We start from the raw sequence: 24,663 nt of genomic DNA, 5'->3' as shown, positions 1-24,663 counted from the left end.
CAAACTGATGTGGTATAAGAACAATAAAACATAATGTGGTAGGCTATAACAGGAAAATAATCCACCACAGGATGGTTATTAGTAACTCCACTTCCTGTTTCCACATAGCCCATGATACACTATTAGTGTATAAAGATATAATATCAATAATAAACAAAGATTATTCAATACATTTACAGGTGACAGTTTGAAACTGTCATAAATATCCTCAAGGGGAACTAAATATGAATCACAAATGTACTCCAGAACATGTTTTCAGTCAGCTTTTTATCCAGTAGTGACTGCACTGTAAGTGAAACTGCTATCTAGCATTTTAGCATTTTATATACACTATCTTAGCACAGTGGTTTACTTGTGCTTATAGTGAGCAGGTAGGTGTACCTCACTTTTTAAAATAGCAAAAAAGAAGAGGAATAAGCAAAGTCAGCTGCCATAAATGTTTATACCTAATACTATAGTATTTCTGGTATTTCTGGTTGATTAGATTGAAGATTTACAACCAGCAATGCTAATTGTGTGATTAATATTAGTACATATTTCTTATCCAGAGCGACTTACAGTTATCTCATTTATATAACTGAGTAGCTGAGGGTTAAGAGCCTTGCTCAAGGCCCCAGCAGTAGCAGTTTGGCTCCCTGTTGTATATTATTCCTTACGTATTCCTATTTATTATGTGTTTCACATAGCTACTGATCAGATGGAGGGGGGAAAAAAGATATTTGCCGTATTTAACTATATTTAAATTGTAGTCACATATATTGCGCCATATATACACTATGTCTTGCATGTACCCTGTAATGAGCTAAATATCTAGAGTCTATCTGTACACTGGTTTTCTGCTCCACTTGCCATTTAGATCCTATGCCTTCTTCACTGGTAAAGGCTGTCCTTAATTCTCTCCTAAGAGACACTATTAAAGCATCACTTTCTACTGGATACTGAGCTGTGTAAGTATTCCAGCTGAGCTCAAAACAACTGAGACAACTACTGTTACTCCAATTTTGAAGAAGCAGGGCTTGGATTTGTAAATAAATAAATAAATAAATAAATAAATAAAAACAACTCATTTCTGGCACATTTCCCATCTCCCTTTCTTCAGCAAGGAGGTAGAACATGTAGTAGCTTCATAAATACAATATCACACTTGTTTGAACAGCTTTCATCTGGATTTAGAGCCATGTAAAGTACTGAGAGAGCACTGGCCAGGATAGTCAATGATTGTATAGTTGCATACAGGTGGAATGTCAGTACTGTATACTAGTCCTTTGAACTTTCTGCAGATTTTTGATACAGTATTACATATACTGTTTTGTATTGTCTAAAAACATTTTGGTAGAACTGGAAATTAACTGAATTTTCTGGTTTCATTCTTACATACCTAACAGGACCAGTATTTGTTTGATGGCAGGACTCAGTTCTCAGTCAAGTCTTCACTATCTACAATATATGGCTAAATGTACGTGGACACCTGACCTTCACACCCATATGTGGTTCTTCTCCAAACTGTTACCACAAAATTGGAAAGACATAATTTTCTAGAATGTCTTTGTATGCTGTAGCATTACAGTTTCCTTTCACTGGAGTTAAGAGGCCCAAACATGTTCCAGCATGACAATGCTCCTATGCACAAAGCAAGCTCCACGAAGACATGATTTACTAAGTTTGGTGTGGAAAAACTCAGCCTGCTCAAAGCCCTGACCTCAACTCCACTGAACATCTATGGGCTGAAAGGAACACCAATTTTGTGCAAGGCTTTCTCACCTGACAACCTCTTGTGGCTGAATGAGCTCAAATCCCCATAGACATAATGCAGAATCTAGCGGAAAGCCTTCCCAGAAGAGTGGAGGCTGTGTCCACATACTTTTGGCTGTGTAGAGTATCTACTCCCACAGTCACTCATATGTTAATGACACTGTGCTTTATCTTCACACTGAACCATTTCTTTCCTTTTCTGTTCCTCCATGTATGTTGTATGTAGTACTATCAAATTATATTTTCTTGCAGTGTTTTATTCCTGTGACATTTCTGATGAATGCCCACTCTTAATGTAAGCATATCCTAAGAAATGTTAACTAGTAATGCCCACAGATATTTACCAGTCTTTAGGATTTGCACTACTTTATATATGCAAAATTAGATGATTTGTGTCCTGAATAAGAATCTGAGCTGAGCATCAAGTCATCAAGCAATTTATATCACAACACTGATGTATACTTGAGACTAATTGTTCAGATGGTACTGATTAATCTTATATAACAGCAGCTCCAAAGACAGTGCAATAGAAGCTCGTTTACAGGGGCTTGGATGGCAGATATTCACATATTATAAGGCTAATAATAAAAACACAATGAAAAAAACTTGTAAATATAACCAAGAAAAACATTATTATACTACGGTTAGCTCCTGTCTGCTAATTTCATTGAAGAAGAAGAAGCCTTTAGTGGTCACATATACATTACACAGTGAAATTCTTTTCTTTGCATATCCCAGCTTGTTAGGGGGTTGGGGTCAGAGTGCAGGGTCAGAATGATGTGGTGCCCCTGGTGTGGGGAGGGTTGAGAGCCTTGCTTGAGGGCCCAATGGTGGCAGCCTGGCACTGGAACCACTGACCTTCTGATCAGTAACCCAGAGCCTTAACTGTTGGGCTACATTAAATTCCAAATCAAGCAATATTTCATTACACTGAACACGTTACTATGCTTACTATCAACGCTACATTTTGTCCAGCAGTGGCTTGATTGGGAACTATTTATGTTGACATAGAAAAAATAAACAAAATATTTGGCCATATTGTGTCTGAAATGTCAGTTCCTTAATATTCATGTCTTATTAATAGAACTGTTTATATTAAAGCAATATCACACTCGCAATCCTGCTGTTGTACTGAATATTGACATGGCTGTGATTACCTACACCTGAATCGCAGCACTCTTGCTAGTGCGATATTGCTTTAATATGATATGGTGTAGTTTTCTGTTAAAAGATGGTTATTTTATATTTATAGAAGGACTATCCACTGTCAGCTCTTTGTAACGGTCAGTACATTTTCCACCACAGGAAAGTCTTGGACAGAGGAGCTTGTATAACAGGACAAGCTGCATTTTTATTTATTTATTTATTTTTGTTTCATTAACTTCATGAAGTAATAAATGACAGGCTGGTGATGGGACGACTGTTTATTTCTGTTATAACATAAGTGATAACAGGAACTAATTTGTCTAGTGGAAGTTCAACTACATTCAATGTAACTATAAGTGCTTAAATGGTTAAATAAGCAGATGTGTCATTCCTTAATATTTTAAGAATTGTAATCTTGGGCAAGTTGTTGTTGTATAAGAAGAACAAAATATCTCTATCATGTTTTATTCATTACATACCAAATCAAATTCACTATTGTTTTAAAATAAGAGAAAATGAACTACTTAGAACTGAAAACCACATCCTCATTTGTTTCTGTTTGAGGGTAAGTGGACACCCATTGTTTGGGGTTTTTTTTTTTTTTTTTTTTATGAATGCCAATTAAGAGAAGCCTGAAAAAGAGATACAAACATAAAAATGAATAAAGTTTTGGCCAGTAACAATAATTTCACACTGGTTAAGCTGTGGGACATTCCCACAACGTTAAAGAGTTTTGAACTGAAAGCAACAATGTGTGAAGAAATTGAGGGAGCAGTGTAAGGAGCTGATTGGTGTAGAGACACGATGGTCCCGCCCCTAAGAACGGAAAGCTGAACGATGATTGGTGTAGACGTGTGGAGCCAAGTTGTAGTTGAAGTGAGCTGCAGAAAGTCCGGCAGGCTTCAGCCTCAGACTGTAACCGGAGCTAAAATGGCGCTGACTTCCCAAGGAACAAAGAAGAAAGTTTGCTATTATTATGACGGTAAGAAGCCGGGCACTGAGGCGCAAGATCATATTTTCACTTTTACAGCAATGAAAAGAAGTATTTTTCCTTCTCTTCAGGTAGACTTTGTGCAAATTGTTTTCTTCCGCTTCAGCATTGGGCTGATTGTTAGCCCGGTTTAGCCGGTTAGCATGATGCACTTGATGCTGGCTAGTTAGCTAGCAAAGCAAAAGCAAGCGCAGTGGTAAAACTGGCCGTGCGTAATGTCTCGGAATTGTGTTAAAAGTTCACTTTTTTATACGGTCAAATACAGTAATGCTTGCTGGCTTCCATAATTTGGAGTAGGGGGAAAAAATCAGCAAAAGCTAGTCGCTAGTTCGTGACTAGCATGCTAGCACGCCTGCACGAGAGAATAGCTAATCAAAGTTAGCAAGTTTAGCTCATCCGTTTGTTAAGTTTTCTTGCAAAGCGGTGCTCGTTTTGGTTCTGGAGGAACGGTTGCAATTTAATACACAGATTTTCTTTCAGGATTGCGTTTATTCCTAGCTGTTTTTATGCTTCGGAGCTTCTAGGATTGGAGGATGGCACTTAATTAGCCGGCTAGCCTGGGTAATTAAGGGGTAATAATAAATAAAAAAAACTGAGATGTGCGTCAAGGGTTTTGTCTGTTGCAAAGCAAACTTCCTTCCATCGCTTCAAGCAGTGTAGGGTAAAACGACATTTCTGACTGTTTAAATACTTGATTGTTGTCCTCCCGCTCGATTCTGAACATCTTTTCTGTCTAATCCACTCGTTTCCAGGTGATGTTGGGAATTATTACTATGGCCAGGGTCATCCCATGAAGCCTCACCGCATCCGCATGACCCACAACCTCCTCCTCAACTATGGCCTCTATAGGAAGATGGAGATCTATGTAAGAGAAGGGAACTGTTTTCCCCTTCTTTACTCAAGTGTAAGTGAGATATTGGGATTCAGTGGTTGGAAAAATGAAATGTTCGTGCGTGTTTTCTTGTCAGAGGCCCCACAAAGCCAACGCTGAAGAGATGACCAAATACCACAGTGACGACTACATCAAGTTCCTCCGCTCCATCCGCCCAGATAACATGTCCGAGTACAGCAAGCAGATGCAGAGATGTGAGTACCTTTACCTGCCTGACGCCTGCTTTATTCTCACAAGGAGTATGAAGTTCATATGTTAAGAAAAATTCTGTCCACAAGAACAGTGACTCATCTACCAAAAAGCACAAAGTATAAGTTGAAAGCATTCGCGTGTCGTAAATTATTACATCACACTCAGGTTACTAAACTTTTTAGGCAGACAATCCCAAATTGACTTGACCAGCATACTATTTTTTTTTTTCCCCCCTATATTCCAGATTAAATTATAATTTAACATTTGTGAATCCATATTCTTTGTATTTTTGTATATATATTTTTTTTCCCAACGTCCCAATATGGCGCTGACGTCTCAGAGCCCGAGTCTGCGCAGTAGTGAGCATGAAGTGGAGCCACGGTATTGAGGTCCCGCCCACACTCCCGCAGAATCAATCGCAAGCACATGCCCCTGAACTTTTACAACTCGTTATGTCAGTTATGGAAATGTAGAAATTAAAGTTAAAGCTCTGATTTCCCCCTGAAGATCCTGGGGGGGGAAATCCTTTGGTGCCTCAGTGACTACTTCGGTCAGAGAAGCTGTCAATCACAGCTGGCAATCATGACGCCACGCCCCTGTTTTTATAACCTCAAATAACTAAATGAAATCAAACTTTTTTTTTTTTAACAAACGAACACTTGAACTTACATCAGCATGATGATATCTACCTAAAATGCCAGAAAACATCTTTGGAAAAAATTTATTCTAAGTGTAATTTGATTTAGTTTGTCTCGCGTCCCATTCGATTACATGGAGAGGGAGAGGTTTATGACCTGTACTGCATTCAGCCACCTGGGGGCGATCGAAACTTTTTGGCTTGACTTTTCAGGACACGGTTGCACCGCACCAGGTGTTGTTACAGTGCGTTCGCTGTCCGTACACCACTGTTCATGTATCTTTATGTAGGCTGTAAGCCGGTTTTAGATGTAATGCAGGAAAGGACACAATAACGTCTTTACTAGTGCTGTCAAAATCAACACTTTAGTTCTTGTGCTAAATCTTAAAATAGTTAACTTGTTCAATAAATGAACACAACTCGTTCTCTTTACTTCCTGTCGTGGCTGACTTACCACTTGGGACGACCTGTGCGGTGCCAAACTGAGCTATCCTGACTGAGGATGGATAAGGACAAGGAAGGAGTTTCAGGCGGAAAGATTCACTGTAAAAAGTTGCTGACGGATCTTTTGGAGAAAACAAAAGTAATCTGCACAGTTTGCAAAGCCGAATTTAGTTACCACAGAAGTAATTCGTTTTTGACGGATCACCTCAAAGCAAAACTCCTTACCAAAACTATATTACAGGAGTGCGGTTCTCAGGCGAATAATAAAACCTGTAAGTGAGAAAGTGACCAATGCTTTGACTAACACGGATGGATAAGAACTGCCGCCAAGTTAACGTAGTAGAAGACGGCGGACTGAGAGAAATCATTCGGATAACATGTAGGCCTGGGTTTTGTCTTTATTTCTGTTTAGCGTATGTAAGAAATATGCTTTTCAAGCCAGCAGACAATTTTGAGGGCTTTGATGGTTTTACTGGAAACTATTAAATAATAGTATTTGAATTTAAATATACCTTCTTTGCCTCGATTCTACGTTAATTCCATGATTTTACGTGTAATTATCCGTTATTACAGCTAGAGGTCGAGCGGTAGTGGATTTTACCAAGTCCTGCCGATAACCGATTAATCAACCAATAGTTTTTAAAACTGATACTGAATGAAAACATTCAAAGTAAAATGTTGCTCAGTTGATCAATTGGTCGACCTCCTAATTACAAGCTTCAGTCTTAAGAAGGAACAAAGTGATTAATTGCAACAAATTGTGCGATTTATTAGATTTAAAAAAAAAAAAGTTTTGATCGGTCGACAGCCCTAGTTTGTATTAAGATGGTGCAAGTGACTAGAACAAGTGCGGTTAAAGGCTGTGTGGATACAAATGGTCTGAGTTTTACATTTTAATCAGTTTAAATATCAGTTTATCTGTCCTCACAAAACAATAATTTAACCCTGAACACGGTTTGTGTCATGTTTATGCAAACACAAAAGAGCGATAGATTTGAGCACACAGTGACACGAGAACAAGTCTGTGCGTGACTCGTGATTCCTCATTTACCTCAACGCGTCCGTCATTTAAATAAATCTCACCACTAATCCAAGTCAGATTTAAGTTGGACAATGAATAAAAATCTACTTACTACAGCCTTAAATAGATATCGATTTTGTTTGCTCTGACCAGACGTGGGTTTGATCGTAGAGATACGCCATTGGTTATTTGACAGCCAAGACAGCAACACTAAATAAGATGAGTTAACACCCTTAGCTTGGCTGTGGTAGTTCAATAACAGTGACGTGACCTTTCTAAAGAACACATCCGTATAAAGGAATACTTGTAGACACTTATGTCTGAGTGTAATTATTCACACAGTAATAAATTAGTAGTAGTAGTAGTGTTGCTCAGGTGTGATGAATGTACACCCCATCAATTTGCTGCTCTGCCTCACTGCTTACTGCAAATACTGTGAACTAATCAGACCACAACTACACCCTCTCAGCAGTTTTCTCTTATTAATGGCTAATGCTAAGTGTGAAATTGGAACGGTGGTTAATGAGGTGTTGGTGTGTAAGCTGTGAATGGCTTTTTGTTGATGATGCTCGTGACTAATCATCAGTCTTGTATGCCAGTTAACCAGAGCGAAAGTGATTACTGTATAGAAAAAAAAAACCCCATCAGATATTTCACTGAATATTTATTAAAAATAGGCCAGAAACGTCTTGGATGATAACAAGCCTCACTTCCTTTGCAGTGTATTCCTTTTGCTAGTAATGTGCTCATTTGTATTCCTTCCTCAGTTAACGTGGGTGAAGATTGCCCCGTGTTCGACGGCCTGTTTGAGTTCTGTCAGCTTTCAACAGGCGGCTCTGTCGGTAAGCGCTTTTATCCAGACGGGATTTCCTTTTCACAGGATTCCTAAGCGCTGCCGGCTAATTGACTTCTAGTAGATGACAAACCCGATGCAGATGATTTAAAGACTTGTGTTTCTGTGTCCAGCGGGTGCCGTGAAACTAAACAAGCAGCAGACAGACATCGCCATTAACTGGGCGGGCGGTCTTCATCACGCCAAGAAGTCGGAGGCGTCCGGTTTCTGCTACGTCAACGACATCGTGCTGGCCATCCTGGAACTGCTCAAGTGCGTCCTCTGTTCAGTATCAGGGTTTTCACTTCCAGCGTGGCGACGGCTGAAATCCTTATTACTTGCAGCTCCTCAAGATAAACAGCAGAAAACCTGTAGTTTAACCAGGCTGTCGTTTAGTCTGTACTGTGTTGAAGCAGAACGTAACTTAACATAACAATGACTAGTTTGGCGGCGTTAATTAAGGGGTGGGCGGTATGATGTCAGTGTTTAAAAAAAAAAAAAAAAAAAAAAAAAAAAATTCAAACTAAAAAGTATTGATAAATTTATTGTTGTGGATATTAAAAGTAAGATTAGAGAAAAGAACGTTTTCATGATTCCGTATAAAACTTCACCTGTGTTGTAGTAATAAATGAAAATTAAATTATGTTAAGTTTTGAGCAGATTGGACATTCTATGTTTGAGTTATAGCAACTTCCTGTTTCATGGTGAAACATCGAAATTTGTGAAAAAACCCACGCCGTGCAGCGAAAACTCAAAAGCTTCGTAATATAGCATTGCCTATGCCTTTAGATGAGACTGACCAAATATGATGCCGATCTGGTGAAATCTCTAGGAGGAGTTCGTTAAAGTACGAGGCCTGGAAATGGCAAAAATTTAAGAGATAAGCCAAAATTGCTGACTTCCTGTTGAGTTTAGGGCATGGGTTCAAGAGAAGTTTTTGTACGTATTGGCATCTTACACATGATTACCGAATTTTGTACATGTAGGTGAAACGTGGCGCGAGGCACACATCGGTGAAATTTTGTAGTTGGGGCTATTGAGCCATTTTGCGACACTCAATTCTGGAACCCCCGTCAGATGTAAATTTTTCACCAGTTCTGACAATCTTTTACATAAATATGTGCCAAAATTTCAGAAGGTCGTCTCTAAGAGCACTAATGATTGCTCATTGACTATTTACATTATTGTTTCTGATTCATTTTTTTGAAATGCTTTTAGTTGTCTCTCACTGACGCATCTTTAAAATCCTTTTGAGCTGATCTTAAAAAAAAAAACAACACACTTTTTTTGTCTTGATATGATTTTATCAGGTACCATCAAAGAGTTCTGTATATCGATATCGACATCCACCACGGCGACGGAGTAGAGGAGGCCTTTTACACCACAGACCGTGTCATGACCGTGTCTTTCCATAAGTATGGAGAGTACTTTCCTGGCACAGGTGACCTCAGAGTAAGTTTTATTTTTATATCCGTCGGGTTATTTCTACTGAACCGATTAAATCCTTAGCTATACTCTTCGTGCCACAGTGTTGCTGAATTCTGAAATCAGGAGGAGATGATTTGTTTGCTGTAGTGCTGGCTGCAAGGCAAATTACAGATTTGCGCTAACTCGCTCGTTTTAATACGTTATCGTTTCTATAGTAACGGCTAATTCAGACGGAGCTGTACGGCGGATGCTCCACGTACTCTAGGTGTAATAATAAGCAATTTTTATAACGTCTTGTTTAACAAAACGTGTAACTGTTGATATGGTGCCATTTTCTGTGCGATGTCTTTTGTTTATTTTCGTGAATACATGCTTGGATTGGCATCGACGAGGCTAACGTACGGTTTCTTGCAGGACATCGGTGCTGGAAAGGGCAAATACTATGCCGTGAACTACCCACTCAGGGATGGGATCGATGACGAGTCTTACGAAGCCATATTCAAACCTGTACGTCAGTAAAGAGACCTTAATGTAGTCGCTTTCGGATTTTGACTCCCGCTTAACCGATTAAACGCACGTGGTGTTTTCAGATCATGGCCAAAGTGATGGAGATGTACCAGCCGAGTGCTGTAGTGCTTCAGTGTGGTGCTGACTCTCTGTCTGGGGACAGGCTGGGCTGCTTCAACCTCACCATCAAAGGTCACTCCGAGAGTAATATCCATGTACTGTTTGAGAGTTCTGTGATTTGTTTAGTGTTTGTGTGTGTTAACAGTGAGCCTGTGTGCTCTTCAGGTCACGCGAAGTGTGTGGAGTACATGAAGAGTTTTAACCTGCCCTTGCTCATGCTGGGTGGAGGAGGCTACACCATCAGGAACGTGGCTCGCTGCTGGACCTATGAGACAGCCGTGGCCCTGGATAGCACTATTCCTAATGGCAAGTTTTATATTTTATGTCCTTGTACTGGATAATCCAGCTTTGAGTCTATGTTTTGAATACAATGTGATTTCACTAACAGTAATATAAACCCCAGATGTTCAGTTTATAACGTAATCGTTTAGCGCCACAAGGAAAAAGATGAACAATGTGGAAATAAATAAGTGTTCTAACACAAGCCTAAATGTATAAGGACTGGGTGCTTTCATGTTCCAGTGGGACTTGAACAGGTTAATTCAACTGCTGGCATCAATGATCTATTTATAATATGCTTCAAGTGTTCAAGTACAGTGATGTGTATTTTAGGCCATATTTACATTTATTTACGCATTTAGCATTATTTACATATATTCATTTAGCAGACGCTTTTATCCAAAGCGGCGTACAAATGAGGAAATTCAAGCAAAATACTGCTCATGGCTGAACAAAGTAGGTTCGTTAGAAAAAGTTGCAATGCAATTTGCAGAGATATCTACTCGAATTGGCGCAATCGCACAGAATAGTTTTCAGCAATGTTTGTTGGTAAATGAGACCTTTTTGTTGTACGCGTGCTCGACACACACGAATCGAAGAGGGCTTTGTCTGAAGGTACGTTGCGATGATGTCATGTGACGCATCTTGGCACAAATCTGCGGTAATTCTGGAACAATTGCAAGCTCCTCCAAATATTGCGGAGTTTTTTCTGCGATCGTGAAATCCCAGAGAGACTGGGCCGATACAGATTATTATTTTAGAGTATTTAACACAAGCTTGACCCCTGACCAGTAAATGTCTTTTGGTGGAATTGAAACCTTTTGTACTGAAGTGGCATACAAATAGGACTTGTATAGTACATAAGTTTAAAAAAAAAAAATAGAACATGCAGTAATGCCTAAAACATACTTCCAGCGTCTCTCCGTGGTGAATAGACACGTATATTACAATCGCTCCTTTGGAGCATCAGGAAATCAGATAAATGGCTTGATTTAATTTAACAGTAGAGCGTAATTTAATTATTTGACTTTTATTCTATAGAGTCGTGTTCTAGCATGGTGATAACTCCCCCCCCCCCCCCCCCCCCTGATTTTCAGAGCTTCCATACAACGATTACTTTGAATATTTCGGACCTGACTTCAAGCTTCACATCAGTCCCTCCAACATGACCAACCAGAACACAAACGACTACCTAGAAAAGATCAAGTGAGTGTGTCAATCGCTGATGGGTTTTTTTTTTTCTTCTTTTCTTTTTGACTTTTTGTATTTGAGCTTGAATTTTGGTCTCCGTTACGATATGCTGATTTGATCTGTCCTCTGTGTTTAGGCAGCGTCTGTTTGAGAACCTGCGCATGCTGCCTCACGCTCCCGGAGTGCAGATGCAGGCGATCCCAGAGGATGCTGTGCAGGAGGACAGCGGGGACGAGGAGGACGACCCGGACAAACGCATCCCCAGTGCGTATCCTATTCGTTTTTTTACAGTGGCTCTCCTCTCAAACTTAACACACCTGGTTACACTGATAATTCAGCCTTTTATTTTATTAATTTTAAGACTCTTTTTTTTTTTCTGTTAATTTAATTCGTCATAATTCTCAGTAAAGAATCATCTTATTTTCAGATGTGAAACATTTTAAATCAATTATTGGTTTTGTTCAAACCAGTTCCTCTAGTCATATTTGTCCATTTGAGGTATTTGTTTTGATTTTTTTAATGGTGAATGGTAGCACTATAATTAAATCAGGCTGAATCGTAGGCACGCTCGTGGGTTCTTAATCCACATTTCTTGGTGCATATAATGTTTTAGGCATAGCTGAAAATCTTCAAGATCCTGATTTGATCTAACGTCCAACAGTGTCCAGATGCAGATAAGAACAAACCCAAAGACCTGATAAGAGTATGAGGCAGTTATCACTGTCAAATCAGTGTTTTTTGTTTTGTTTTATTTGTTTGGGCAGTGGAATAATTTTGTCTGTGCCTTGGGCATGTTTGATACATACTTGGTCTCTTCCTTTGTGCACTCTTCTTGGCACCCTGCTCTTCCTTTTGAATATTTCAGTACGTTTTGTGATGGTTATGTTGATGTTGGAGTAGTAGTGTACAGCGTTTGGATGGGTATATGGGCTTTTGAAGGGACAGGTGGACTTGAATAACCAACATTTAGCCCGTAAGGATGTGAACTGGGAGTTTTAGGACCCAATATGAACCTCGTTCCTCCATGAATGGTGAGGAAAAGAGGGTAAATGGCACAAAGAGCAGGATGATCTCCATTATCCTTTTGTTAACAAACAAGCCTAAACGCTGAGTTTGATAAATATTTGCTGTAGCCTGGGGGGGGGGATGTGCTCGGCGGTAAACAAAGCCGCTGCAGCAAATTTAAAGGAGAAAACGAATGCAAGTTGCTCACACGTGAAATTGTACCTCAAAACCTAAGTGTTTCTCCTCCCAAGACTTCATTTTCCAAAGTGGTGTCATTCACCACTCTGCTGTCTAACATCAGGAGCGATTTATTTAAAACTAATTAAAATACTTTTCTTTGCCAGTCCGTGCCCATGATAAGCGGATAGCCTGCGACGAGGAGTTCTCCGATTCCGAGGACGAAGGACAAGGCGGCCGCAGAAACGCAGCCAACTACAAGAAGGTCAAGAGAGTGAAGACCGAGGAGGAGAAAGATGGGGAAGAGAAGAAAGGTGAGCGCACAGGTACAGCGAGCAACACTTCTTCAGCATTCTGAAAACAGTTTAGGACTGAACTTCACAATACATGGCCAAAAGGTTTCTGGACATCTGACTATCTCTCTCTCACACACACACACACACACACACACACACACACACGTGGGTCTGCCTGTGTATATTTATCCATCCGCTTAATCCTACACAGGGTCGCAGGGAACCTGGAGCCTTTCCTAGGGAACTCGGCGCACCGGGCGGGGATTCACAAATGATTGTTTTTACAATTTGGATTTGGAAATTTTGCACGTGCACATATAGGACTCAAATTGTCTCGAAGCCTGCAGTGATTTTAGCTCTCGCGGTCGACCTAACTAAGCGCCGTATTGTAGTTATTAACGTGAGGAACGTCACAGATCTTGTTATTAAGCTGCACAGGAAGTTGCCACAGGAAGTGATCGAAGCTTATTCCATGTTAAGTGACCAACCCACATTAAATTCTTATAAACCGAACATTCAGGATGACCGTGGCCGGAAATGAATTTAAAAAATAAATTTTATTATTAATAATAAATAAAATAATTTTTTTTTTGGTATAATTGTTAGACCTTATATTCATTTCATGAATCTGAATTGGAAAATTACAAACCAGTAAAATTATTTCATGTTTATGGAAATGAACACACCAAAACAAAAAACAATATTAAATATATTCATCATTCAGTTCTGTAACAAACAAATTTATTATTATTTTTTTTTAAATCCAATTATCCGAATAATGTGACGTTACCTATTATGCAAAACAGTAGTCAAGTAATGAACTTAGCAGCTCTAGGCTAGCATCCTGCAAATACACAGTTTAAATGTGCTACATAATCATTTTAATGAAAATGGGCAGAACGCAGATTGGCAGAGGGCCTCTATTCTGTTGTTGCTTTGCTGTACTCTGCATGTTGAATGGGATGTCGTGTTTCCAGGTGGTGTATCACACCTGTCGTGGAAAAGATCTTCTGCACTGTGCCCCCCTCTTGACATTTCTGCAGAACAAACACTGCAGATACTTGTTTGCCGGGTAGCACCGTGATAACCGTCGGTTAGATAGAGTGAAATCTGAGCACTGAGGGGCGGGGCATGGCGGCTAACATTTTCAGCTCATATTTTGTTTTTTGTTTTCTCTTTTGGCCAAAAAACGTTAATTTAGCAACAGAAATTTCGGTGCATCCCAGGTCCTTCCAGTGCCATGTCTCTGCTCAAGAAGCTGTTCTTTCGTAACGGACAGTGTATACACTAAGAACGTCAGAGTGGTGCAGAAGGTAGTGTCCCCGCCTCACAGCTCGGTTCACTCGTTGGTGTCATCGCCATGAGTCACATGCTCTCTCCGTGTCCACATGGTTTTCCTCTCACTGACCCCTAAACCATAGCAAGTAGGTGGATTAGTGTCTCTAAATTGTGTGATCCCAGCTCTCGCCCAGCATTCTTGAGAGACTCCAGATCCACCACGACTTTTACCAGGAAAAACTGTTATTAAAGATTAATTGAAATGGGGGGGGGGTGATGAAGGCATTTTTCATGAACTGATTGATGTTTCGCATTCCTGCAGATGTGAAGGAGGAAGAGAAAACCCCAGAAGAGAAAATGGACACAAAAGGGTGAGTGTGTTGAAGTACTCGGTATGTTTACCGGGTTATTTTTCATTGTCATGTTTTAAGACGTTCACACTGTGAAGTAACAAAGTGCCAAAGTGCATCAGATAACATTTTACCAATGCTATGCAGTTTAAACAAGAAACTATAATTGAAACGATTGACTCGATTTGATTCTTCGGACCAGTCGTGTGTGTGCGCGCGTGTGTTCCGACGTTTCTTCAGGTCCCCCACTCGCAGCTTTAGTTCCTACCTGCAAAAAAATAATAACTACGGTTTCATCTTCTCCTGTTATAAATGACACGGGGAAATAGGAATCAAGAGATCATGAGGAAAAGTTCAGCTTGTTAGGAAGAAGCAGTGATGGTTAGTGGCTCTGGTGGTGAGCTAGAACAAAGCCTGGCATGTACTTTATAAATCCAACAACCAAATTTCACTGAGTGTTTCTCCAGCTGGCTTCAGAAGCTAATATACAGCTACTTGCTACCACTTCTCATTGGTTAAATATTAACCAATATTGTTATTCATGTTGTTACCCAGATGAGGACGGGTTCCCTTCTGAGTCTAGCTCCTCTCAAGGTTTCTTCCTCTTAACATCTTGGGGCGTTTTTCCCTCACCACCATCTCGCTCAATAGGGAGAAATTCACAAATCCATATCCTGTGTTTATATGTTTCTGTAAAGCTGCTTTGAGACAGTGTCCGTTGTAAAAAGCGCTATACAAATAAAATTGAATTGAATGTAGGGTTTCTCAGATGTGAGGGGGTGAAAAAGTGAACTTTTTTTTAAATTATTATTATTAAATGTGGTGTTCTCTGACATTACTAATGCTCCTTTTCTGTTTCTGAAGGCCAAAAGAAGAGCTGAAAACAACCTGAGCACTCGAGTCCAAACAGACGCACGAACTGAACTTGAGTTGTCCCACACACACACACACACACACGTTGTTGATGTTAGCGTCCAAGCTAAAGACTGTAAATTATTTTCTAAGACTCCTTTTACTATTTGTATTCTTATTGGGCGGTATAGATTTTTTGCATTACACGTGTCGAAATGTAAGATGTATCCTTTCCTTATCGCAACCCCTCCCCACCCACCCCCTCGTTTTCTTTTTCCTTTTTTTTTTTTTTTTTTTTTTTTTTTGCTATGAATCTTTGCATTATTTTATTTTTATTAGGTAGAAATTTACAGTAGCACCTCGAACAGGACCAGAAGCAGTAGAGATGGTTATTAGCTGTGCTTCACCTGAACAGCTTCACCTCTAACTTATTTGGAATCATGGACTTGAAAACACACACACACACATACAATCGTTTCCCGTATTATTAGGTTTTGTCTTTTCTGGATGCTGCTCACTGGCTCAGTGTCCTTTACCTCATTTTTAAGAGAGAAAATTGTTTGTTTTAATGACGTGTCTGTGTTTTATGGCTCACAGGGCCAGAAATAGCAGTTTTAGGAGTTCCACGGTTCTGTGGTTTTGAATTGTCTATATTATATGCGCTTTTTTTTTGGTAAAGTAAATAAAAGAGAACATGCTCTCTCCATTCTTTTAAAAGCTTTCAGTTACTGAATGCGCAAGTATTATTAAATAAGACATCAGTTTATAGTCTAATGACTACCAAGCCAGTTTAAGTTCACTTAAAAGGTTAAAAAAAAAAAAAAATCAGTTTGACCCAAAATAACATGAACAGCTCTATCCATGGCTCCATGATTGGAAGCAATTTAAGCGCATCTCTGATCCTGCTGTCTCAGCACCTCATCAAAATCCTGTCCTACTGAATTACTGAACAGGGGAAATGAGCCGGAACTGAAGTTTCTATCAATGTTTAAGCTTCACGTTAGGGCTCGAGGCTTTTCCTTGACATGGTGTGTTTTAAATGTGAGGAGATAATTGTGTTCCAGTCGAATGAAAAGCTCAGCGAAGCACTAATGCTGAAAGGATAGCAATACGCTGCGTCAATCAGGCAGTCTTTTTATAGCAGGTGCAGGCTTCTTTGCAGTTACGTGCACAACGGTGTCTAAATACACTTTAATGTTGTGAATGAATTTTACTCAAAGCACAGGATGAGTTCATAAAGAAAACTAGACTACCATATTAAATCATTCATTTAGTTCCGGGAAGGATTTCGCTTTTGTTTCTGAGCATGATCGCAGAAATGAACGCAAATTCAAACTCCAGAATAGTCAAAGGAGCTTGGGCTTTTTCAAAATGACCGTGTCACGTGACATCACCACCTGCGTTCATGGCAATGGCAGCAAATTCAAGCGTTTTTGGCCACAACAATCACACGTTTTCCCTGTGATTAGGTTTTACACAGAGTGCTGAAAGCATAGATTTCTGTGGAAGAAATAAATAGAAACATTTGTGGGGCACGCTATCACCACACTGATTAGATGAGCACCAAATAAGCCTCAATGTGGCAAAGCAATAGCGGATGATGGAGGACTGACCCATACCTGTCGTGTTACCCTGTGGTGTCTTTAATGACAATCTAAATAAATCAAAATATGATGATTTAGAATAAGAATTATTTTATATTTATTTATTTATTAGACACGCTTCTATTTTAGAATAACAAAGTAATCAAAACTCTAAAATAATACAAATAGAGCTATAGGAATTATCTTGTGATTAACTAAATCAAAATAATTTAATATTTTAGCATCTTCAAAGTAGACACCCTTTTTGCCTAGAATTTCCAGAAATGTATTCTTGGTGTTTTCGCAACTGATTTCTTGGGGAATTCCCCTGAGATGATTTTTAAACGGTATTAAAAGGAGTTAACACCTACGCTGGACTCTTATTGAGTGCTTTTTCGGAATATGGTGGTCCATTAAAAGAAAAAAAATATATTTATTTTTTTTTTGGTAAATAAAATATTTTTTTGTAATGAAAGAAATGAATATGTCGGCACGATTTATTTTTGTCTACAACACCGATTTCAAACATTTAATCATACATCTTGAGATCAGGTTTTTAACATCATGAGAAACATTTCAGTCGAGTGTCCACAAACGTCTGACCGTGTGTGTGTATTTATATATATATAGGGAGAGAGAGTTGGTCAAAAGTCGAATTAATCCCTCAGAAGTATTTTAATTAAACTAAGCTATCATTAGCTTAGTGTTTAGTTAATGTGAGGTTGTAGTTAGTTAACACAGTTGCAGACACTGAGCTTACTACATCACAGCATGCTTAATTAACATTTGGTTAATCAGCCAGTTCACAGTAAATCTATAAACCAGCTGAAACATATTACTTGAGCACTGAAGAGATGAGGACCCTGTCCCACTAGTTGAATTGTGCTGGGCTATTGCGCAACAGGAAGCTCACAGCTCATCTCAGTTCTCGCAAAGATGCGGTGTACGTCTTCCTGTCCTTCCGAGTTCGCTGTTTCAGGGTAATTTGGCAAGACTTTGTGAGAACCAGCCTCTATTCACTGGTGTTGCTCACGTAATAAGCAGCATTTACAACACATTTAAGTCAGGCTCCAGGATTATAAACAGCTTCTTATTCTGAATTGCAGATTAACTGTATGTAATGTAACTACATCTAAACCTAATCCAATCATCTACACAGAGCAAATCAGTGCGTTCACATGGACAGCAATAATCCGATATTAACCCGATACTCTGATTAAGAAGCTAGCATGTAAACCTCTATTTCTAATTACCTTAATCCGGCTAAAGTCATACTCGAAGTAAACATAAATGGAATTAAGACATGTGGAGTATTCCTATTTTAGTCACATTATGGAAGTGTATTACAGACATGTACACACCTTAATCACACTATTAATGTCGTGTGGGAGTTTTCACCGCATTCTGCGACAGGACACGATCACACACGGCAGAGCTCAACCGTTTTACGGCAAACAAGAGAGCACGGCTGCGTCCCAAACCGCGTACTTACCTGCTATATAGTAGGCGAGATACGTGTAGGTAAGTACGCGGTTTCAGACGCAGCCCACGGCTTCAAGCAGGTACAGCATGACAAATAATTAACTGCACTTGAAGCTTTCGTAAAAATGAAACACCCAAAACTGTATATGGTACCACAACGAAGACGAACTGTATGTCGATACGTGAAATTCTGGAGGGACGTAATGACGTGACGTTAATCGATCTATGTTCTATAACATGTAAAACCTGAACATGAAAAGAATATTCTATAAGCGACTAATGTAAACACCTTAAATCAGAATACTGTGGTATTCAGAGTAAGATCAGTAATTAGATTTCCGCTGTCCATGTAAACGTAGTCAATTAGAGTCCTGTCAGAAAAACCAAACACTACTAAAATCCCATTTAGTATGTCAAACTGTTTATTGAGAATATGATTTATTAAATACTCGGGAACAGTCCAGCCCCTCTTTAAAACTGAGTAAAAAACAGGCTGTATTTCTGACTGATGAAGCCCATGATCTGAACAGGAATGATGTCTTGTGATTTTAGGCCTCGAGCTCAAAGTCGAAGTAATGAGGATCGAAGTAGTGAATTCTGACGTAGCCGTCCTCGCCTCCGCTGCTGTAACTGTGCAACAACAACAAAAAAAAAAGTTTTAAAATGGTGGACATTTTTAACGAGATTAAACATCATGACTGAGTTAGTAGATAATAATAGATAATTTTTTAAATTTCTACAAAAGCTGGGCGTGGACTTGTTGAGAAACTGGAGGCCGTGTGTCTTTTCCCAAGGAACTGTTAACTCAAGTGACTCTCACTGAAGACACCTAAATCATGTGCCATAAACTAAGTGTTTGAAAGAAGAAATAAAATTGAATAAATACCTTTTGCCGTCTGGGTGGAAGGCCACACAGTTAATAGGGCCGAAGTGACCCTTCACTCTTCCAAACTCCTCTTCGTAGGCTGCATGGAAAAACCTGTAAGGGGAAGAGAGAGAAAAATATACAGGAAAATATTCCCAGTGCATACGGATATAAGAAAAACGTATCAATGAATGATCAGAGAACATTCGAGTCGGTTCAATAACACAAATGCATGTAGAAGTTGTTTGTGTTTTGTTATTTGTCAGCAGGGAGGCGTGGTCATGTGGACAACTGGTGCGCTCATTTGCATATTCATCAATTCTGGATTTCACCATGTAGGTGTCCTTGTGGCTTTTTCCACTGTCTAGTGACTTTTTATAGACCAGCCACATAAAGCAATTCATTATTCAGTGTAGGATGCGGATGGGCTTCCTGGAAGTCCTGCGATCTGAGCTCACTGATGACTTTCACTGCATTACACTCACGTTGACTATTCCATCCATCCATCTTCTGTACCGCTTATCCTTACTGGGTCACAGGGAATCTAGAATTAGGGCCGATCCCAGGGGTGCCAAGCGAGGTACACATACATCTCAGGGCACAATCACACACCCATTCATAGACTACGGACACTCTTGGACATGCCAATCTGCCTACAAAGGACTCGGGGAGGAAACTGGAGTCCCCGGGAGAAGCCCCTAAAGCACGCGGAGAACATGCAAACTCCACGCTCACACACACAGTGTGGAGGCGGGATTCTAACCCCCAATCATGGAAGTATGAGGCGAACGTGCTAACCACTACAGCACCGTGCTCCCTCCATACCTATTCATTATTTTAATCACATACTGTTTGATATTATGTGTAACTTGATGTGCCTCGCTCAGATCAGTAAAGTGTTTATCAAAGACCTTAAATAACTAGGCTAAGATTACAGCTAACGTATGTGTGTATGTGCGCCTGTGTGTGTGTGTGTGTGTACCAACCTGGCTTCAAATTTGCCAATCCTAGTGGAAGTGGTTGTGACCTCCATGGCTTCCTGACCTCCTCCCATGACCACCTGGACACAAGCACAACAGGAAGAGCAGTCAGTATTACCTGAACACACATTTCATGACATGATCGGCTTTTAATTCTACAGAACTAAAGCACGATCCACACACAGTTCACGCTGACAGACTAAAAATCGAGACTCCTGATTGACGGACACTGCGTATTACAGAAAACCCATGTTCCTTCATTCTCCTAGAGCTGATGTGTAACTCAAGGCATATTAGAGGGAATGGGTTTTTTTTGTTTGTTTTTTTAAGTTATAATGAGAAACGCACAATATCCTCGAGGATTATTTGTGATTTCTGAGGTACACGCTAGATTTCAAATGACTCACGTGGTCCATGATGGGCGAGATGGCAGCAGAGTTCACGGGTCGCTCGGTCTTGAAGCTTTTAATGTGTTCTAATGACGACGAATCGAAGAGCTGCGAAGAAGCAACAGATCTAATATACATAATGTACACAATATACATAACTAATCAACCAGAAACAAACAAAAAAATGTTGGTTGTGATTCAAAATGTAGCTGCCAAATGCCGTAAATGTACTTCGCTGCTCCACACTCGTGAATACACCGATTACACATTTTGGAGATTTTATTCACATCTGGTGTTTCCATCTGGGGTTTTATTACGTGATATTCAAAAAAAAAAAGGTGAATGGAAACATTTATTTAACCAGGAAAAAATCTCCACACAGCTATTGATGACGTGCACAAAGGCTTTCTGCTAAATAACTGCTTCAGAAAGACCTGGAAATTCCAGGGCAACTGAAACCAGACGGATTCATCAAGCGACCGTACTGAAGGCTTTTCTCTGTTCTTTAACGGATATGATACAAACCTTAGCAGCGCAGTCTTTAGATGCTGTGATGACCATCGTGAGGTCTACAGAGGACTGGATGTCGTTGATTTGCTTCGTGTGCTCCTTCACTGTAGTCAGGATATCCCCAGACTACACACACACACACACACACACACACACACACACACACACGGTTACTGCAACATTCTGAAACCTCACAGCAGACATGTGGTGATAAAACATTCTGTTTAAAGCTACGTTCACACAAACAGCGATCAAAGGTCGTTCATTTTCGACGTGAGCGACAGCGACCGTTGGCGACTAGATGTGGGCTACAAATACACGTATATTAAAACAGTGGATGTGGGGAAATGCACCTTGGCGCTAAACTGGTTGATTTCTCCATTTTCATGTCCTGCGATGACAAACTCTCCGAGCGGCCCCCAAACCGCACTCGTGATCTTTGACTCGCTGCACGGCACGGAGAGATACGACTGGTTGTCCTCTGAGAAAAATGAAAAACACCGTTAATGACTGTTAGCACAAAGTATCTGATCTCTTGACATTAGAGGTTGAATGAGTGATCGGTTTTCCAGATTAATCAGCAGCGATAACTGATTGGCGGATTTATCATTTATCAGCAAAAATCCACACTGATCGATAGTTTTTCCCAGATGTGTCCGTGCGGGAGCGGCTGAGAAGGGTCCGCTGTCATTATACAGTACGAGAGCGGCCTCTAGAGGCGAAATAAAAACTGTCACTGACCGATTTTATCATGTTATTTGAAGTGTTTTTGATTAATTTTGGATGTCTGTTTTAAATTGGAGTATGTTTTTTGGCTCAGTTTAGATATTTCTTTTATTTAACTTAATATTTATTAATAGTGAATTTATATTACTATTTGGATATCTCTCCCTCTCTTTCTCTCTCTCTATATATATAGAGAGAGAGATAGATAGATAGATAGATAGATATTTACACACACACAGTGGCACTAGTTAAAAGCGAAACTATTATGGATAAGGTAAACTCGGATATGGTAGTGGGCGTTTCCTTTCCGACACGCACTGGAAGCGGTAGACCAATCCCAACAGACTGTGACATATGACCAATCAGAGCAGAGTATGCTCTCTGAAAGGAGGAGTTTAGAGTGAACGGATCCTTGAACGAGTCGTTTGTGATGGTGGGAAAAAAAAATAAAATTAGGCACGATTCAAAACCATAACAGGTGCACTTTAAAGAGTAAAGGTTATCACCATTCAGTTATGCTAGATGATTATCCAGACCTTTAGGTAGCTGGGTCCTCACAAATTTGGGTTCAATACCCGTTGATTCATAACTGCTCCTGTTAAAGCTTACCGATCTGTTGGGGGTCTCGCAGATCAAAGAAGTTCAGGTAGCACTGGTAGCCCATCTGTTTGTCCGTGGAGAACATGATGATGTTCCCGCTGAAGTCAAAGCCACACGTCCTCACTGCCGAGTTGGTATCGAGCACGGCCAGCTGTTTACCTGAGGAGAAACGCAGCGACCTTACTCGTGAGCGTTTCCCAGCAGGCAATTCGTTTTGAATGAAATATTCTATCAGGGTCGGACAAAGCAAACTTCTTAGCCAATGAAAGCTCCAGTGTGCTGCCAGGGTTTGCGACAAACACAGTAATTAACGCAGCTAAAAAAATAAAATAAATAAAACCGTAGCTATTATGATATAAGCTAGCTGGTTAAGTGCATTACTCGTGTAGAACGTGATGTTTGTGCCGGGCTGGACTGGGTTCGAGCTGACAGGAATACTAGGGTAACTCACGTAACCACTCTTTACAGCCACGGTGAGCTGAAGAGCATCTCAGAACGCACAACACGGCCGAACATCGAGGCTGATGCCCAACAGAATCCCACAAGGTTCAATGAAACTGGACAGCTGAGGATTGTAAAGCGACCAGGTGACATCAGGAGCTCACTATAGCCTGATGTTTGATGTGAACTGAAGTGCTTGAGCTGTACCCGCATGAGTTTGTGTGTTGTGCTGCTGCTACGTTATCGGCTGCTTGGATAATTGCATGGATGTGCAGGTGTTCTGATAAAGTGGATGGTGCATGCGTATACGTACGGTACACACACGTTAATGATATTCGAGCGTGTAGTGTGATCACGGAGTTAGTAGTAGAAGTAGAACAGTCACTAACCCGTCTCACAGTCCCACAGTCTGCAGCTGTTATCAGCAGATCCTGTCAGCACGTGCTTCGTGTCCCCTTCACTTTATTAAGGCAAACTTCAAGCAGCAGTGTGTGTGTGTGTGTGTGTGTGTGTGTGTGTGTGTGTGTGTGTGTGTGTTCACTTCATTATCTGGACACTTTATTCCACATTACACCGTACTCACTGACTTACAGAGAAGTGTGTCTTGTTAGTATTTGGTGTGTAATGTCGTGTGTTACGTCTGTAATTGTCGGCTGCTGTGACCCTCAGGGATCAAGTTCTCTGTGTCTGTCTCACTCTCGTCTCCCTCTGTCTATTGCTGTCTCTCTCTCATATTCTGTCTCTCATGCTTTGTCTCTCTCTCTTGCTCATATTATGTCTCTCTCACACTGTCTCTCGCTCATGCTGTCTGTCTCTCTTTCTCTCTCCCCATCACTCTCTATCCCTCTCTCTCACGCTGTTTGTCTCTCCATCACGCTGTCCATCTCTCTATCCCTCTCTCCCTCTCCTTCACGCCATCGCTCTCTCCCGCTCCCCGTCTCTCTCTCCCTCTCCCTCTCGCCGTCTCTCTCTCCCTCACGCCGTGTCTCTCTCTCCTTCACGCCGTCTCTCTCTCCCTCACGCCGTGTCTCTCTCTCCTTCACGCCGTCTCTCTCTCCCTCATGCCGTGTCTCTCTCTCCCTCACGCCGTGTCTCTCTCCCTCTCCCTCACGCCGTCTCTCTCTCACGGTGTCTGTCTCTCTATCCCTCTCTCTCTCTCACGGTGTCTGTCTCTCTATCCCTCTCTCTCTCTCACGGTGTCTGTCTCTCTATCCCCCTCTCTCTCTCTCACGGTGTCTGTCTCTCTATCCCTCTCTCTCTCTCACGGTGTCTGTCTCTCTATCCCTCTCTCTCTCTCACGGTGTCTGTCTCTCTATCCCTCTCTCTCTCTCACGGTGTCTGTCTCTCTATCCCTCTCTCTCTCTCACGGTGTCTGTCTCTCTATCCCTCTCTCTCTCTCACGGTGTCTGTCTCTCTATCCCTCTCTCTCTCTCACGGTGTCTGTCTCTCTATCCCTCTCTCTCACGCGGTCTGTCTCTCTATCCCTCTTTCACCGTCTCTCACGCCGCCTCTCTCTCTCCCCCTCACGCCGTCTCTCTCTCTCTCTCTCCCCCTCCCTCACGCCGTCTCTCTCTCTCTCTCTCCCCCTCCCTCACGCCGTCTCTCTCTCTCTCTCTCTCTATCCCTCTCTCTCACGCTGTCTGTCTCTCTATCCCTCTCTCTCTCTCACGGTGTCTGTCTCTCTATCCCTCTCTCTC

The 24,663-nt window shown here is 40.8% G+C and overlaps 2 protein-coding genes across 4 annotated transcripts in view; one reads left to right on the top strand and one right to left on the bottom strand.

Annotated features, from left to right (window-relative positions):
* Positions 1-3,105: 3,105 nt before the first annotated feature.
* On the top strand, positions 3,106-17,343 carry hdac1 (histone deacetylase 1). 3 transcript variants are annotated; one of them, XM_053637493.1, is made up of 14 exons: positions 3,119-3,880; positions 4,642-4,754; positions 4,858-4,975; positions 7,843-7,917; positions 8,042-8,180; positions 9,218-9,359; positions 9,750-9,842; positions 9,926-10,034; positions 10,128-10,268; positions 11,339-11,447; positions 11,569-11,696; positions 12,782-12,940; positions 14,511-14,559; positions 15,403-17,343. In XM_053637493.1, exons 1-14 carry the CDS (start codon positions 3,736-3,738, stop codon positions 15,428-15,430), a joined length of 1,548 nt encoding a protein of 515 aa, XP_053493468.1. In that variant the 5' UTR covers positions 3,119-3,735; the 3' UTR covers positions 15,431-17,343. The 3 variants fall into 3 exon arrangements, with proteins under 3 accessions (XP_053493470.1, XP_053493468.1, XP_053493469.1); XM_053637494.1 differs by having other exon boundaries at positions 3,148-3,880; positions 12,782-12,928; XM_053637495.1 differs by lacking the exon at positions 15,403-17,343 and having other exon boundaries at positions 3,106-3,880; positions 12,782-12,928; positions 14,511-14,563.
* A 1,513-nt stretch (positions 17,344-18,856) lies between these two features.
* eif3i (eukaryotic translation initiation factor 3, subunit I) overlaps positions 18,857-24,663 on the bottom strand; it is a 13,288-nt gene continuing 7,481 nt past the window's right edge. The window contains exons 4-11 of the mRNA XM_053637496.1: positions 23,356-23,421; positions 22,535-22,684; positions 21,553-21,680; positions 21,215-21,325; positions 20,708-20,797; positions 20,307-20,380; positions 19,342-19,434; positions 18,857-19,085 (exon numbers count right to left, since the gene is read on the bottom strand). Coding sequence (XP_053493471.1) covers positions 19,004-19,085; positions 19,342-19,434; positions 20,307-20,380; positions 20,708-20,797; positions 21,215-21,325; positions 21,553-21,680; positions 22,535-22,684; positions 23,356-23,421 — 794 coding nt within the window. The 3' untranslated portion in view covers positions 18,857-19,003. The remainder of the gene's footprint in view (positions 19,086-19,341; positions 19,435-20,306; positions 20,381-20,707; positions 20,798-21,214; positions 21,326-21,552; positions 21,681-22,534; positions 22,685-23,355; positions 23,422-24,663) is intronic.

Source organism: Ictalurus furcatus, chromosome 12 (genome assembly GCF_023375685.1).
Source record: "Ictalurus furcatus strain D&B chromosome 12, Billie_1.0, whole genome shotgun sequence".
Lineage (NCBI taxonomy): Eukaryota > Metazoa > Chordata > Actinopteri > Siluriformes > Ictaluridae > Ictalurus > Ictalurus furcatus.
The sequence above is the reverse complement of the archived record's forward strand: the minus strand, read 5'-3'. Positions and strand labels throughout refer to the sequence as shown.

Coding starts and splice junctions, on each gene's coding strand:
- hdac1 (XM_053637493.1), top strand. CDS start 3,736: ATGATTGGTGTAGACGTGTGGAGCCAAGTTGTAGTTGAAGTGAGCTGC. Junction 4,976..7,842: donor CAGCAAGCAGATGCAGAGAT/GTGAGTACCTTT, acceptor TTCCTTCCTCAG/TTAACGTGGGTGAAGATTGC. Junction 14,560..15,402: donor GAGAAAATGGACACAAAAGG/GTGAGTGTGTTG, acceptor CTGTTTCTGAAG/GCCAAAAGAAGAGCTGAAAA.